This window comes from Podarcis bocagei (genome assembly GCF_964188305.1).
Source record: "Podarcis bocagei genome assembly, chromosome: 11".
NCBI lineage: Eukaryota > Metazoa > Chordata > Lepidosauria > Squamata > Lacertidae > Podarcis > Podarcis bocagei.
This window is the reverse complement of record NC_138136.1, coordinates 50555920-50572987: the sequence shown is the minus strand read 5'-3', so window position 1 is coordinate 50572987 and position 17068 is coordinate 50555920. Positions and strand designations below refer to the sequence as shown.

At 43.5% G+C, this 17068-nt stretch overlaps 1 protein-coding gene across 5 annotated transcripts in view; it reads left to right on the top strand.

Moving 5' to 3' along the window:
- Positions 1 to 16663, top strand: part of NEDD4L (NEDD4 like E3 ubiquitin protein ligase) — a 129877-nt gene extending 113214 nt beyond the window's left edge. For all 5 annotated transcript variants that reach the window (XM_081212675.1, XM_081212673.1, XM_081212671.1 and 2 more), the window contains 10 exons: positions 772 to 893; positions 2855 to 2925; positions 5572 to 5667; positions 11269 to 11342; positions 12518 to 12578; positions 13421 to 13480; positions 13895 to 14002; positions 14209 to 14305; positions 14901 to 14973; positions 16203 to 16663. In XM_081212675.1, coding sequence (XP_081068801.1) covers positions 772 to 893; positions 2855 to 2925; positions 5572 to 5667; positions 11269 to 11342; positions 12518 to 12578; positions 13421 to 13480; positions 13895 to 14002; positions 14209 to 14305; positions 14901 to 14973; positions 16203 to 16305 — 865 coding nt within the window. In that variant the 3' untranslated portion in view covers positions 16306 to 16663. The remainder of the gene's footprint in view (positions 1 to 771; positions 894 to 2854; positions 2926 to 5571; positions 5668 to 11268; positions 11343 to 12517; positions 12579 to 13420; positions 13481 to 13894; positions 14003 to 14208; positions 14306 to 14900; positions 14974 to 16202) is intronic.
- The last annotated feature ends 405 nt before the right edge of the window (positions 16664 to 17068 follow it).

The window sequence follows — 17068 nt, the reverse complement described above, 5'->3', positions numbered from 1 at the left end:
CTTTCTCCCCTTGCTCTTCCATCTCACAGCAGCGCTGTGGCAGGAGGAGACAAACTTCTCCTCCTAGCTCAGCGCTGTTATGGGGGGAGAGAAAAAGCGGTGTGGGTTTCTGCAGGCAGTGACTGTGTGTGGAGGGGTCATTTTGGCCTATCTCCTTTTGGCTACTCCTGCCTCGCATGTAGCCTTCAGAGGGGTGGTCAGCTTTCAGTGTGGCCCTTGGGCAGAAAAATAATATACACACCTTCTCGGGAGGTGAATAATGGAAATATTCCCAGTTCATGCTGGGATAGCCGGGTCAATCTGCTGCAGCAAACTCAAAGAGGATTAACCATTAACTTGTGCGCCATAAGTTTCCATGGACTTCTGCCTACTTCATCAAACGCATGAAGTGTGTATGCACAGAGAGAGGGGGGAAAGAGGCTGAAAAGACACTGAAATGTAAGAATGCATAGCCTACAGTAACAAAGAAAACTCAACATGTATAAAATATCAGTACAGTTACTGCACATAGCAGCGGGATCTTGCTTGTTTATCTCATCTGCACCAGAAGAGTGACTGCACACACAATAAACCAGTTGGTCTTTAAGGTGTCACACAATGCTCCTGTCTGTTAGCTTGATATGGGAGCAAGTATTTGAATAGCTTGCATGTTCCCGGTGTGTGTATCAAATAAGCTACATCTCTGAAGGAATATTGTGCCGCTTGGCAAAAAGCGAAAGATGTGATGCCAATTTCTTATATCCTTTTCTTTTTCTTCTTTTTTAAATTAAGGGACAACTATACTCTGCAGATCAATCCTAATTCAGGTCTTTGTAATGAAGACCATTTGTCTTACTTCACCTTTATTGGACGAGTTGCTGGGCTGGCAGTGTTTCATGGGAAGCTTTTAGATGGTGAGTAATATACAAGATTGTTACTGTAGAAGTAATTCATAACATGGATTAAATGCTATAATGCCCTCTCGCTGTTTTATGGCCATTCTGCTTAACACTGGCTTTTTCATGGAGCAAAATAAAATGAGCGATGTAAATAGTTCAGAGGTTCTGCTGAGTAGCAATATCTTCTCCTCCATATAAACACCTTGGGAAAAGCAAAGAATTTATTAAGGTAGCGCTGCAAAAGCAGCAGCTGTGTAAAACGCCATACCAAAATGGTGTCACCTTTTAAAAATCTGTTGTTTATTTCTGCAGCACAGCTGATAACAAACCAAGCTAAATTTCTCCTGTTCCACAGCTGCTTTCACAGGGGTAGTGCAGGTCTCAGCAAGGGAAACTAAAAACCTGCAGTTGGGTGTAACCTTATGTACCTTTCCCCTTTGGAAACTGCCATCGGTCTTTTTTGCACCTCTTAATAAGCCAAAATATGGCTTACTGAGATGGAGCACAGAGAGGACTTTGCAGCTCCTCAATGATCTTCTTAACCCATGGGTAGGCAAACTAAGGCCCGGGGGCCAGATCCAGCCCAATCACTTTCTAGATCCAGCCCGCGGATGGTCCGGGAATCAGCGTGTTTTTACATGAGTAGAATGTGTCCTTTTATTTAAAATGCATCTCTGGGTTATTTGTGGGGCATAGGAATTCATTCATTTATTTATTTTCCCAAAATATAGTCCGGCCCTCTACAAGGTTTGAGGGACAATGGACCGGCCCCCTGCTGAAAAAGTCTGCTGACCCCTGTTCTTAACCCCTGCACGTAGCATTTCATGTATCGAATGGCGCAATCACTCAAAAATGCATGTTTACACCCAAAAACTTTAATCCAACATCTTAGATCAAGGAACGAAAGTGCTTACTCACTGCAGGCTAAAGCAAAGCGGCAGTTATGCAAAACATCACTAGGATATAAACCGACGTTTTAACTTTGCTTTCTGAAGAACTGTGTAAGTTACGTAGGTTTAGTGACTCTGCTCCACCAAGTCTCCATCTTCTCCTTCCCCTGTGCAGCTGCACTGGCGAGCTTTGGGCTTGCAGCCATGGGGCCCTGCCCCTCCTCCCACCTGCCTTTCCCAGAGATGCAAAAGGGCTTCCTTCCCACACGGCTATTGTTTGCCATTTGGGACCCCCTCCCAGGCAGCAGGCTGCTGCTTTTGCCACGTTACTACACAGGGACCCCCAAAGTGCAGTGCCCAGGGTCCATTATACCTGAAGGAGCGTCTCCACCCCCATCGTTCAGCCCAGACACTGAGGTCCAGCGCCGACAGCCTTCTGGCAGTTCCCTCGCTGCGAGAAGCCAAGTTACAGGGAACCAGGCAGAGGGCCTTCTCGGTAGTGGCACCCGCCCTGTGGAACACCCTCCCACCAGATGTCAAAGATTAAAACAACGACCAGACTTTTAGAAGACACCTGAAGGCAGCCCTGTTTAGGAAAGCTTTTAATGTTTAATAGACGATTGTATTTTAATATTCTGTTGGAAGCCGCCCAGAGTGGCTGGGGAAACCCAGCCAGATGGGCGGGGTATAAATAATAAATTGTTGTTGTTGTTGTTGTTGCTCCGATTCACACACACACACCCAGGACTGCCCTGAGGAGAGCAACACTCTTGATCAGGATTCTACCTAAGGATTAGAGGGACCAAGCTCTTGGCTTCACTTCAAGTTATCGGCTCGTTCAGTGGGTTGTTAATCCCTGCAAAATGTCCAGTGTTGAATATACTGCCCCTTCAGCTGATGGGTGTGCTGTTTTTTCCCTCGACAGTCTGCTGTCGTATTTTTGTCTTGCCTCTCTTTTCCCCAGTTCCGCCGGCAGCTTTGCTATGCCTGCCTTGTCTAGATATTTGAAAATGCCCCTTTCTTTTATATATTGCTCTAGAGAGAGGCTACCATTTTAAATTAAACTTTGTTACTTTGCCTGTTCAGGTTTCTTCATTAGGCCTTTCTACAAGATGATGCTGGGAAAGCCAATAACCCTGAAAGACATGGAGTCCGTGGTAAGTAGAACGCTTGGAAAGCTTATTAGTGTTTTCATTTATGTGTGTTTCTGCTTCTCTGGGGAAATTATTAAATGCCAATACTTCCTAGAAGCTTCACAGTTTGAGGCACAAGGGTAGTATTTTTGAGGTTCAGGACAAATGTGCTCCTTAGCTTTTGTTCTTTCTCTGTCTCCAGTGAGGTGTTCCCTTGCCTGACAAGGTAGCAATGTGAAGCCCTTAATGCAATTAAATTCAACAGGAAAAGATTTATGCAATATTTTTTTGCTCGGTACATTCGAACGTGCAAGCGCTCCCTGTAAAAACAGCAGCCTTTCCAGAGAAACCACAAGCCGCTGCAAAAATTTGCCCATAGCTTTTCTGGGCGAGACAGATCATGATTCCTGGTTCACACCTAATGCCAAGCCAAACAATGACTTTGCTATTGGCATCGAAGCAGCAGCAGGACCAGGACCAGGGTGGGAGGCAAAGCAGCCACACGCTTCAGCTCTGCTTTGGTTTTGCACTACATGCCATGGTGATACACATGGGCTGGAGAGGCCTGGGTTCAAATTCTCACCCAGTGGTACTGAGAAGTCTTATTTCTCTGCCTAACCTACCTCATAGGGACGCGGGTGGCGCTGTGGGTTAAACCACAGAGCCTAGGACTTGCCGATCAGAAGGTCGGCAGTTCAAATCCCCACAATGGGGTGAGCTCCCGTTGCTCAGTCCCTGCTCCTGCCAACCTAGCAGTTCGAAAGCACATCAGAGTGCAAGTAGATAAATAGGTACCGCTCTGGCGGGAAGGTAAACGGCGTTTCCGTGCGCTGCTCTGGTTCACCAGAAGCGGCTTAGTCATGCTGGCCACATGACCCAGAAGCTGTACACCGGCTCCCTCGGCCAATAAAGCGAGATGAGCGCCGCAACCCCAGAGTCGGCCACGACTGGACCTAATGGTCGGGGGTCCCTTTACCTTTAACCTAATAGGATTATTGAGAGGAAACCCAGCTTGGGGGGATGATTTAAATCCTACTTTTTAATCTTCTAAGCTGTCCAGAGTGCTGTTTTTGCCCTAGAAATTTGGAATATAAATGTGTCAATTAATAAATAAGCCATACCTTCTTGGGTGAAAGGATAGGAGCGTGGTTATAGCTCTAACCACGTGGTTAGAGCATGCTGCTGATAACACCAAGGTTGCAGGTTCGATCCCCTGTGAGACAGCTGCATTTACCTATATTGCAGGGGATTGGACTAGATTAGCCTTGAGGGGGGTGTCCCTTCCAACTCTACAATTCTGTGATTCTGTGTGTGCTTATTAATTGACACTGGGCATAAAGTGAATGTGCATTTAGGGAATTATATGAATGCGCACTTGAGTGAGGATGCAACCTCTGTGGTGCTCACTTCCAATATGCATTCTAATGCCATTCCCCACCCACATTTTCGCACAACTAGTTACCTTATTTATATGGAACATAAATCCAGGTCAAAAGGAAATGATGGACCATCCAGATCTCTGTACATACAATGCTTAAGGACAACGTGTACATACCTATAGAAGGCTGGTGCAATGTACCAACATCTTTGGGAGAAGAAAAGCCTAAGGAATAAACCCTACACAAATCCAGAGCCGAGTCCCTAAGATGGTTGGATGGTGTCCTGTTCACCTCTTTCTGTCAACTCCTGTAGCCAGACTGGTGCCAGACGTCTTGCTCTGCTTTCCTTAGGACTATATCAGTGAGGCCGAGAGGGGGGTCTTGTCGTCTGGGCAGCCCAGGACCTCCATGCACACTGCCCAGGCTTGCACCCCGGGGAGGTCATTTTGTTGCTGCTAACACAGCAAAAACAACATGGGAGGCTGTAGTTCCGAATTACCAGCCAACAACCCCAAAGAATGCACGCACAGAGCAGAAAGGCCCCTGATTCAGATCTTAATGGATCAGGACAAAAGAACAAAAACAAAACAGTGAGTGGTGTATGCCAGTATTTTTATTCTTGTCGTGTTACCTCATATAGGCTTGTACTGAATTGTGTTCCTTGCATTGAAAGGAGGCTCTTTGATCCAGCAAAGGCTTTCATCAGTGGAACAGCGCGAGAGGCGATTTTTGCCTATTTCCCCCTCCTTCTGGCACTTTCCTCTCCTGTTCCAAAGGGTCCTTTAACCCACTGGAGGTGGAAAAGGGGGAGACGGGCGACTGCATGAAGCAAAATCCAGCAAAAAGTGCCTCTCCCCCTGTTCTATGATGGAAACCCCTGCTGGATCAAAGAGCTTTCCATCAACACACAGGACACCACTGGATCCCTCCATACTATAAACCCTTTGCTGGCTGTAAATTAAAAACAACAATGTGAATAATGGCAAACCAAGGCAGAATAAACACACATTTTAAAAATGACAACAAGGTATCAGAATAACTAATAGGGTCAAAAAGCTGTTTCTGCGCTAGCTGAGACATGCTGGAAGCTTCAGATTATCAATCCTGTCTGTCAGGAGTTGCAGTTGCCATAATAAAAGCCCAGCAGTGATTCACAGCACTCATATTTTCACTTGTTGTGAGACATTTCCAGAAACTGCAGTGATTTATTTTGTTATTTTTCTTACCCACTAATTGCTGTAAAGTCTTTTGGGGGGAAATGATTAATGGGAACCGCTACCATTACTTATAGGACAGTGAATATTACAACTCCTTGAAATGGATCCTGGAAAACGACCCCACAGAGCTGGATCTCATGTTTTGCATAGATGAAGAAAACTTTGGGCAGGTATGTGAGAGTTGTTCCAATTACTGCATTTGTTCTTTTGAGATGTTGGCCTGTGTTATGTATTCAGCATCACATAAGCCATTGAAGAGCATACCTCACCCCAGGGATGACACCCAGATGTGTGACAATGGCCTCGATGTGTAAACTCGAGGCTGATAATATCAGTAGCAATTTTCGAGAGAACATTTAAAAACTGCTAGCCAGAAGATACTTAACAATTCCTCAGTGACCACCATTGGAGTTGGTTAAGACTGTTGATGGGCTCCCAAATGAGACAATGTGCAGTCCTTATTGGGGAAAGATGTTAGGATTGCAACCGAGAGAAAATGCTTTAATCTTGGCATCTGAGAATGGCAAAGCATCTTCCAGATTTTCCAATGAAGGCCTTTTGTAGAAGACCAGAATGAATAATGGGTGTGTAGCAAGTCGAATGGTTTTCTATTACTTTTGCCTTGCTTTGACACTGCATTTTCCAAATAATGAATGTCTTCTAGTTCCTTCAAGATAGCGTCAGATTTTTTTCAAAGGGTTCCAAGAACTAAGAACAGCAATCTCAAAAAAAAAATTGCTTTTGGATGGAGTAGACTTCAGCAGAAATACAGCCAGTCCCAAGTATTGTTGGAGGCCCCTGTTGCCAGTGTGGGAACGATATATAGAAATGATGTGTCTGCATAGTAAGGATGACTAATGGCGTCCCATGAGCTTCTGGTTGGCCCCTGTGAGAACAGAAGCAGTAGAACTAGTTGAGCCATGGCCTGATCCAGCCGGGGATGTTCTTGTGTTCTTATGGCAGAAGTGACATGTTTTGCTGTCTTGTGTCAAGAAAGCTTTAGAAGCCCTGATTCCTATACCCTTGTGTTCTGGCCCATACTGTGTGGTTGAGGTCTTGGTTTGTTCAGTTCACCAGGTTCTTGATAATGGAAATCTATTATTTTATATTTGACTTTCAATCGTTTAAATGTTAAAAGAGCAATTCTGAATATTTAAATCTGAGTTTTCCCCCATCATGATTCAGACAACCATAACATAACACAGCGCATTTGAAGTCTGTCTTTGCTTGCTTTTTGCTTCGGCTTCAACAGTTTCTCATTTTACTTTCTTACCACCGGGGAGCTGAAAGCTTCACACAAAGGGATTCTTGTTGAGAGAAGCAATGTGCAATTTAGGAGACGATAGTCACAACAACTTGTAAAGGTTTTGCAAAATTCGAACTGTGTTGTCGGGTGTGATAGTTGCGGTGGTGTACACAGTACAATGACTATACAATGAGTTGTATAGTCTACAACTCATTCACTCCAGAAAAATTCAGCTGGCTTTAATGCAGAACTAATTTGAAGTAAATAGGTTGTAAATTGCAATCGCATGCATGTCTTGGGCTGGTGCATTATAGGAGACCTAGTGAAATGTACCCTCAAATGTGGCCTTAAAGATGGTTTGCTGCTACCTTGCCACAGCTTCTTCCCAATTACCATATTTTTCTGTGTGTAGGTTTTTCCCCTTTAAAAATGTCAAAATTTAGGGGGCGTCTTATACATGGGGGCGTCTTATAGACGGAAAAATACGATACTCTCTAGCTTTACCCTCCTTTCTTTCTTTTCCATTGCCCTGGGAAGATGGACAGAGACACAAGATAATTAGAATCTGTCCTTGGCTCTCCTATGCCTTGTGTCGGCGTCCTTTTCCCTTTCTGCTTAAAGAAATGCTCTTTCACACGTCTCATTTGTTCTGTCTTTGCTGCTCTCTCTCCTCCAGATAACAGTTCTGGGGCTTTGATTCTTGCATGTGGTTTCTCCAGGCTAATTATTGCTAAGCATTTGCCCCATTAGGCTTTGCTTTCTTTCAGTCTGCTGCTTCCTCTTTAATTATCTGTAAATTTTTGCACATCGTTTTTTTTTCATGTTTTTTAAGTGACTCTTGCGTTGGGGGAAGCGGGTAATAATAATGAATGAGTTAGGAGCAGTGCGTGGCATTGGTGCTCAGGTTTATTCTAAGCTTTTTGCCATGTGGTGTTCCTCCTCTTTGCAGACAATGTTCTGGTAGCAAGTGTTCATACAGGCAGTACCCAAATATATTTGGGGAGTTATTATTTCTTTTAGAAACCAATCCATGTGTTCTTTTTCATTCTAATACATTTGACATTCTGTTCTATCCATTTTGACCATGCATTTGGGTGTGCGAGAGAGCACCTCTTTTTTTGTTTGGGGGGTGGGGTGTTGCTAATTTTTTTAAATCAGATTTCCAGCAAGTGTTTAAACTCCAAACATTGCTGCCTTGCAATCTCCATTCATTTCAAAAGGTTATAGTACTGCAGGCTTGACACCAGTGTGGTGTCGCAACCAGAGTGTTGGATTGAGATTTAGGAGACACGGGTTTGAATCCCCACTCTTCCATGCAGCTTGCATGGGAAATGTGAGCTGTCAATGTCACAACTAAATAATAAATAAAAGCAAATGTCCAAAGCTGTGTGAGCCCTCGATTGTAGCTTTGCACAGGTGAGACGGGCAATAAATAAATTGAGAGTGGGTTACCTCCCCTCTCCTCCGTTTATTTATTTCTCCCCCCCCCCAAAAAAAAAACTACAATTGTGTAAGCAAAATAAACATAAGATGTGAGTTACCTGTACTAGGATTCTGGCATCCAAACACCACTATAGATTAGCCAGTTTTGGAAAAGTTATGGAGTGCCACCAATGGGTACCAGAAGTGACCATCGTTTCCTACATATGTAGGACATATGTATCACAACATTAATATGAGCGTGGCATAAAAATTCCCAACTGTTAATGTGAGGAAAACACAATTTACCCAAGTTTCATGAGAGGGGTATTCCCTCTCCTGGCCATTACCAATATCAGATTATGATTCATCATAGAGCACGCTTCATGAATATATCCCAAGTTTTTAGGAGGACATGAGTGCTTTGCTTCCACTATAGTTGAAAGGAGGCTCATCTGTTTCTCCCTTCACTTTTATCACACTTGATCTAGTCTAAATGCCGGTCTGAATTTGTATCAGGCCATCCAGGAATTGCAAATCATGGTGGGACTTTCTGGATTCAGGATTCTGCAGCTCAGAATAACTAGGTTATCTGCTTTAGATCACTTCTTTGTGTTTCATATAATGTAAATATTGCAAGAACTTCTCTAGTTTAATGTTTTCTTTTCTCCAATTCTACTTTGGAATTCTTATGCTGAAGCAATGCATATCCAAAAGGAAAATCAACACTAGCCTTGCGGGAAAGATATATGAGCAACAACTAATTTGATTAATGGGTTTTCCCTTTAAAAGCAATATGGATTTTTTTTCAAAAAAAATTAGATGTTGCTGGTAAAGAGTGCCAAGCACATTCCTCCATAAAAATTACTCCAAATCATTAAGTATGAAGTATATATTTCATCTTGGAAACCTCCTTAAGGCTCATTTCATGCATTGCATGTATTTATTTCTCTGATGATCGCAAGGTGGTTCACAACATAAAAATACAAAATGAGAACACAAAATATGTAATAAAAACGAAAACAAGAACAAACCACACCCACAGACACATTTAAAAGAACACAGAATGTTAATCGGCTAAATGCCTGGTTAAAGAGAAATGTTTTTGCTTGGCACGTAAAAATATGTAATGAAAGGGGCATTACATAGGGGACATTTTTCAGACTGAGGACCACCCTTCTGAGGGTGATCTGGAGGCCAAGGTCAGGAGGAACAGATGCAACTCTTAACCTTTGTCCAATAGGCTATATCTCAGCCGTGCAAAAGTCAAAAGGCTTCTTTATCCACAAGCAAGCAAGCAACACATATCACCATCTTATATGCAGGAAACCAAGAGGAATTTTCACAGTTGGAAGGGCACATTCCAACTAGGTAGAATCTAGGGCTGGGCAATATCTAGCTTTCAATATCTAGCTTTCAATATCGCAATATATCACCAGCTAAACATTGTTATAGGAACGCGGGTGGCGCTGTGGGTAAAAGCCTCAGCGCCTAGGGCTTGCCGATCGAAAGGTCGGCGGTTCGAATCCCCGCGGCGGGGTGCGCTCCTGCTGCTCGGTCCCAGCGCCTGCCAACCTAGCAGTTCGAAAGCACCCCCGGGTGCAAGTAGATAAATAGGTACCGCTTACCAGCGGGAAGGTAAACGGCGTTCCGTGTGCTGCGCTGGCTCGCCAGATGCAGCTTTGTCACGCTGGCCACGTGACCCGGAAGTGTCTCCGGACAGCGCTGGCCCCCGGCCTATAGATGTGAGATGGGCGCACAAACCCCAGAGTCTGTCAAGACTGGCCCGTTCGGGCAGGGGTACCTTTACCTTTACCTTAAACATTGTTATATACGGATATATCACAATGTCGGGAATGAGGATGGAGCCGCGTAGAGGCATTGGCTGGCCTCACAGTTTTCCCTGTGATTTTTGCATAGCGCACACATGCACGCACACACATCATGGTTTGCAATATATTGCCAGGTCAAAAATTATGAAACCAACATCATGATATGGACTTCAAACCGGTTTTGGATGATATATTGATATATCACCCAGCCCTAGTAGAAGCACTCGAGGAGAGCTAGTAATGGATATAGCATGGGGAGAGTCTCAAACCCCAGACTGAAAGGGGGGGCCTGTATTTGTCCACTAGGCCTGAGGTTCCCCTATCCCTATGTTAGTGGCAAACTCAGGTTTGCCATCCGATGCATATTCCAACATGTGAGCTGCAGTCCATCTCAGCTGCCTGGCAAACATTCACCTGTCTTATTCATATGTTTGCAAACACATTTTCCCATATGCATGTCTTCAAGCAGAGGTAGATAACATGGTGCCTTCCAAGGGGTTGTTGGATTCCCATCAGTCCCAGCTGATCACCATTGGTCATGTTGGACCAATGGACCAAGATGTAGTCCAACAATATCTAGAGGGCATGCTGTTGACTATCTGTGTGATGTATCTAAAATGTAATGCGTGAAATGGATCTCCCACTGCCTGCATTACATTACGTAAACTTCTTGAACGGAGAATCTGTGTTTTCCTCCTTAACGTTCATTTCTCTGCAAGGCTGCCAGTTGTATATTGGTGGGAATAAATAGATATGGACCTGCCTTGTGTTTAGGAGCGTTTGACAGCAGGAGGCCTTGCGATCACTAAATGGGGATTTATTTATTTATGGGATGCTCGAGCCGTTCTGCTTGGGTACCGTTGATGCTTTATATCCTGGGACCATTAGAGAGCAGCTGTGCCGAGTCTTCTGAAGAGATGCCAAACAGCACATGAAGAGGCATCCCTAACACTGCCTTCCAAGTCCCTGCTGAACACTATCAAATTCTTTATAACTGAGCAGATGACATGCCAATCTGCCTTCCCCTTGAATTTGCTAACGAAATCGTGGTGCTGAATTCTGATTTACCCATTACTTCACATCCATTTGTCCTCCTCGAGGTCATCCGTAAGCATAAAACATTTTGACCAGCAAAACACAACCCTCCATAGGCATTAAAAATTCAGAGAGCTTGTTCATTAAAATGTAATAAATTTGTGCCTGAAAGCTGTAGCAATACTTTTCTACAGACGTCTCCTTATAGCTAATGCATTTTTGTTTTGTTTTGTTTACAGACATATCAAGTCGACTTGAAGCCGAATGGATCAGAAATCACGGTCACAAATGAAAACAAAAGGGAATACATTGAGTATGTATGTGTGTGTGTCTATGTACTCAGTGTGGTGTTTAACAGCCGTAGAAGTTTAGCTATTCAAACTGGACTTCAAAGATAATAATAATAATTTATTATTTATACCCCGCCCATCTGGCTGAGTTTCCCCAGCCACTCTGGGCGGCTCCCAATCGAGTGTTAAAAACAATACAGCATTAAATATTAAAAACATCCCTAAACAGGGGTGCCTTCAGATGTCTTAAGATAAGATAGCTGCTTCTTTCCTTGACATCTGATGGGAGGGCGTTCCATAGGGCGGGCGCCACTACCAAGAAGGCCCTGTGCCCGGTTCCCTACCTCACTTCTCGCAATGAGGGAACCGCCAGAAGGCCCTCGGAGCTGGATCTCAGTGTCCGGGCTGAATGATGGGGGTGGAGATGACTTCACTAGAAGCCATTCCCAGATTAAAACCCAGTTTTTCTTTTAAAATAAAAAGCAACCAATGGGAGATGTACGGAGGAGCAGAAGAAAAGTTGTTACAGGAAAATCAGCTTTTTTGTGGAGTAGCGGCCAGCTAGCCGCACTCCAGACTTCCAAAAATGGAAAAGAATGACCCGCAACTCGGCATAACATCTTGTTTGGTCCTTCCTCTGAAATACAGGCATGTTAAATGAAGGGAGGCACCAAATTCCCACCGGGTTTTTTTTTGATGGAGAGATTAATCTTCTTTCAGCCAAATAATGGTAAAACAGACTACAATCTCCATAGGAACTGCAAGATTAACTTCATGCCATCTCTGCATGGCATACCTCTTAATATGGAAAGGGCATATCTGAAGCACTTTGAAGCATGTGCACGCAAAGCTATTTAAATGTCAGGCTGCAAAGTGAAACAGAGTTTCCTTTGAATTACTCTTTTATGCTCTTCAGTAATTTTCCTCCTCCACCATCTCATTAGTTTCCCAAAGGAAATCTGAGAAATTAATGAAGAGACACACATATTCATGAGCTCAGCAAATGATATCGGAGCTGCAGCTGAAATGGGGAGGATTGTGTTTGCCTCATTTGTTCTGTTTACATTTTTTCTTAGTTTGATGAAAGATTACTGGAGCCGTAAATGGGAAGGCAGAAAAGCATTAGGGTAGTTAAGATATTTAAACGATCTCTCTTATTCCTCCTAATGAAAGTGCTATTTCTCTTTGTGTACTGCAGCTTAGTCATCCAGTGGAGGTTTGTCAACCGGGTTCAGAAGCAAATGAACGCATTTCTGGAGGTAAGTTCCTTCGGCAAACCCCCTTCTGTTTAGCTGTGTGGTCTGCATTTATTGGAGCAGGGCAGCCAGACTTCAGTGGCCTTCAGATAAACAGCAAAGTATGCCAGACATACAGCACAGAAAGCAATCATGGCCCAATTAAGACATGCTGAGGTCCTAAGCGATGTCAGGTTTAAGAGACCACGTAAGACTACTCCCCAAAAGGTGTGTTATTCTAACGGAATGGGCCACGAAAATACAAATAATATATTTATATATATATTTGCACATATACTGGTACAAAGGCAAGGATACAACAGAAAACAAACTACAAGTGTATCTTGCAAGAAGCCTACTTGCAAATTAAATACCTTTATAAGAAAATGCCCGATGATTTTTAGCATATATGAAAACTATATTCTAGTCATTTCTACAGATGTATAAACACAACATGGCAAAGAGTTGTGTAGCCATTCAATATATTTTTGTCACATCAGAACGATAATGTCTCTTTTCCCTGTTTCCTTGTTTTGTTTTACTTTACCAAAAGTAGAATTTGCACTGTCCACTTTTATCTCTGCCTCCCCCACCTCAGACATGTAACCCCCAGAAAAGGAGGGTTGCCCAGAAGTGAATCTGCCCCTCAGGCAGAAAAAAGGTACCTCCCCCCCTGTTTTTATACTAAGAAATAAGCTGCTTAGGTGTTAGAGGAAACACAAAGTTTCTAACTTAAAAGCCTTTTGCTGTAGCTTACGTCTTGAATGAATTGTTCTCTCATGTACCTGCAACTGAAAAACCTGAGACTCTGCCTTGTTCAATGGAGGAACCTTGTCATTCATTCGGTATGTATTTGTGCTTTTCAGGGTTTCACAGAGCTCCTGCCTACTGACCTGATTAAGATTTTTGATGAAAATGAGCTGGAGGTTAGTTGCCTTTCATTCTTACAACAGCATCAGAAAGCTAGTTATTTTATTTTTATTCGGTGCAAATAATAAATAAATGTGGACGGGAACCCTGCAAGGATCCATCAGCAAGCCCTTGTCTTTATTATTAAGAATTTGTGGGGAAAATTCTTGATAATGCATAGGTGTGTTTTCAGAGGCTTCAGTCCAGCTACACATCAGTGTAAGTTAAATTTTCAGGCTTTGTAAGAATCAATACAATAGTGTTTGATGAGTATGACTCCATATGTATCTTGCTGGTAGAAATTCTGCAAGAACTATGGCAGAAGGGTGATCTTCTGCATGTATCTTGATAAGCCTGTTAAACCTATGGCAAATACTTGTAGTGTAGCAGCTGATACCCATCTCTCAAAAACTTCATTCGTTCCTCCGCAGTTGCTAATGTGTGGCCTTGGCGATGTTGATGTCAATGACTGGAGACAGCACACCATCTACAAGAACGGATATTGTCCAAACCATCCTGTCATTCAGTGGTACTGGAAGGTAACTCTGTAATTCTCAGTATAAACTGCTGCCTTCCTTCTTAACTTTGATTCTGTCCTCTGACCAACTGTTGACCTCTGGTCACTTCTTAAAATGTGCATGACAGTTCATGGAAAGACCTCTCTGCCTGTTTCTCAGATTGCACTGGCAACACTGGGTTTTTTGGCTGTGCCACCGTAAGTTTCCACAACTGTCTTGTTTTATAGGCTGTTCTGCTGATGGACGCTGAGAAACGTATCCGGCTATTGCAATTTGTAACTGGGACGTCAAGAGTGCCTATGAATGGATTTGCTGAACTTTACGGTGAGTTAAATCAAATGCATCCTGATAACTTTTGACAATATGTTCTGCAAAGATAGCAAACGCAAACCCCGAACACCCAAGTTTATGCTTCCACTGACCTTCCAAGCTTGTCGGCACCTCTTTTTTGCCAGAGTCTAGGTCGGGGTCAGCAAACTTTTTCAGCAGGGGGCCGGTCCACTATCCCTAAGACCTTGTGGGGGGGCTGGACTATTTTTTTTTGTGGGGGGGGGAATAACCCAGAGATGCATTTTAAATAAAAGGACATATTCTACTCATGTAAAAACATGCTGATTCCTGGACTGTCCATGGGCCGGATTAGAAGGTGATTGGGTCACATCTGGCCCCCAGCCTTAGTTTGCCTACCCATGGTCTAGGTTGTTGCTCGTCACTGGGGTCACGACGGGATGAGCATTTTGCCACTTTGCGTGACACACACACGTATTGCAGTCAGGGGAAAACCTGTAACCCTGGCCAGCAAGAGTGCACACCTTCCTAGAGTCACTGGTGTGTAGACCATAACAGGCTGCAACATTTGCAAGCAGCATCTTGCAAAGAGACTCTTTCACATTCATGTGCTTTTTTACCCTTGATCCAGGTTCAAATGGTCCTCAGCTGTTTACAATAGAGCAATGGGGAAGCCCTGAGAAGTTACCCAGAGCTCATACATGGTAAGTCACAAACAAGGTGTATTAAGTCATTTACAATGATGAAATTTGACATACTAACTACTTTTAGCTGTGTGTGAGGTTGGAATTCTTGTTTCTTACATTAGGCTTGAAAATTAATTAACTATTACATTAATGAGTGCCAAAAGCAAATATGAATGATATTGCCATACAACCCTGGCTTCATCTGAGCTGATTCCTTGGGGGGTTCAGAAAGGAGCCTAAGCCAAGCTGCCATCTGTGAGAGATGTGGCTTTGACTTTGAATTGCAAATATTCATTTACAGTATTTTTCATTCTATAGGACGCACTTTTTCCCCTCCAAAAATGATCCTATGGAGCGAATGCAGGCCCCTTGGCTTCAGCGATAGCAACGTGAAGCCTCCGAAGCGCAAAGGGAGTGCTCCCTCTGTGCTCTGGAGGCTTCGCGTTGCTTTTGCTGAAGCCTGGATAGCAAGAGGGGTCGGTGCACACCAACCCCTCTCACTCTCCAGGCTTCAGGGATAGCCGCCGGAACCTTCGGAGTGCAGCGCGAGTTCCCACTGCGTTCCGAAGGCTTCAGGTTCCTTTCGCTGAAGCCATGAGAGTCTTGATTTCCCGGCTTCAGCAAAAGGAACCCGAAGCCTGCGGAATACAGCGGGAACTTGCGCTGCGCTCCAAAGGCTTCAGGGATCATTGAGGCTGGGGTGGGGGAAAGCAGCGCTTCCCCCCACCAGCCCCAAAGAGCAGGTCGAAAGGAACCCGAAGCCTCCGGAGCCCAGTGGGAACTCCTGCTGTGCTCTGGAGGCTTTGGGTGAACACACCTTGAATGCACAGAATGCACCTTGTTTTAGAGGGGGAGAACAAGAAAAAAAATTATCCCCCTCTTTGCGCAGCGCCCCTTCAGCGAAGCAGCAGGAGAAATGGAAGCGGCTCCGTTTCTCCTGCTGCTTTGCAGAAGAGACGCTGAGCAGAGAGGGAGAGAATTTTTTTTTCTTGTTCTCCCCCTCTAAAACAAGGTGTCCTCTGGTCTTATATAGCGAAAAATACGGTAGTTCAGAAAGAAGAATAACAAGGAATTTCAAATATGTTGTTGGAGTTAAGAATCCCAAGGCATCCTTTAAAAAGCAACAATGAAAGTGCTATTTGTTGCCACAAGTCCTTTTCCTTAGTGTTGCTACCTGAAAAATGCATGCAGATTTGAAATTAACAGGACACTATAATGACACCTTCTCTCCCCTCTTCCCATTTCAGCTTTAATCGCCTTGACTTACCTCCGTATGACTCTTTTGAAGAATTACGAGAAAAGCTTCTTATGGCTGTTGAAAACGCTCAAGGATTTGAAGGGGTGGATTAAGACGGCGCCTGTTCCTTATTATTACTACTATTGTTGTTATTATTTTTGAAACAAAGATTCTGTTCACGGAGCAAGATCTGTGTGCTCTTTTCGATTTGCCTGACAAGACATTCACAAGACCCAGAGGCAGAACAAGTTGCACGGTGGTTGGTTCATGGAGCAAACTCTTGTACAGTGCAGACGTCTAAATTGGAAGTAACTTTCTCTCACCTGTGGATAGTATTTCTGAAATTTCCATGGCAAGTTACCAACTGGTGGATGTGTACTCTTGACTACATTTCAGAAGGACTTGTTCTATTTATGTTGTGCCTCTAGGCAAAAGCCCTTAATAAATGTTTTACATACTTTCTAATGACAATGAATGGAATTAATCCTTTTACAGGTAGAGTATTACAGCTCATGTTTACTTTCTAAAAATGATTTAAGACATTTTCAAATTTTATTTCAATACAATTAAACAAAAAGAAGCATATACTGGAAAAAAATGAGCTTACTTCTTTTCCTCACAATTTGTCTATAGACTTGATGCCTGTGGCATTTTAGTTTCGAAAGTACCTCTTTTCCCCCCGTTATTTTTGTTGTGGTTCAACCTCGTGTCCCCCGTCTTTTGGAATCCTAGGAGCAACGTTTTTATAAGGAATTTTCTGCAAATTGGAAGTATTATCAGAATATACCTAATGCCTTTTAATTACACGCATTGAGCTTTCACAGACAACGGAGAGAGAAAACAGTGATTCGGATGTAAAGTATTTTATACAAATCG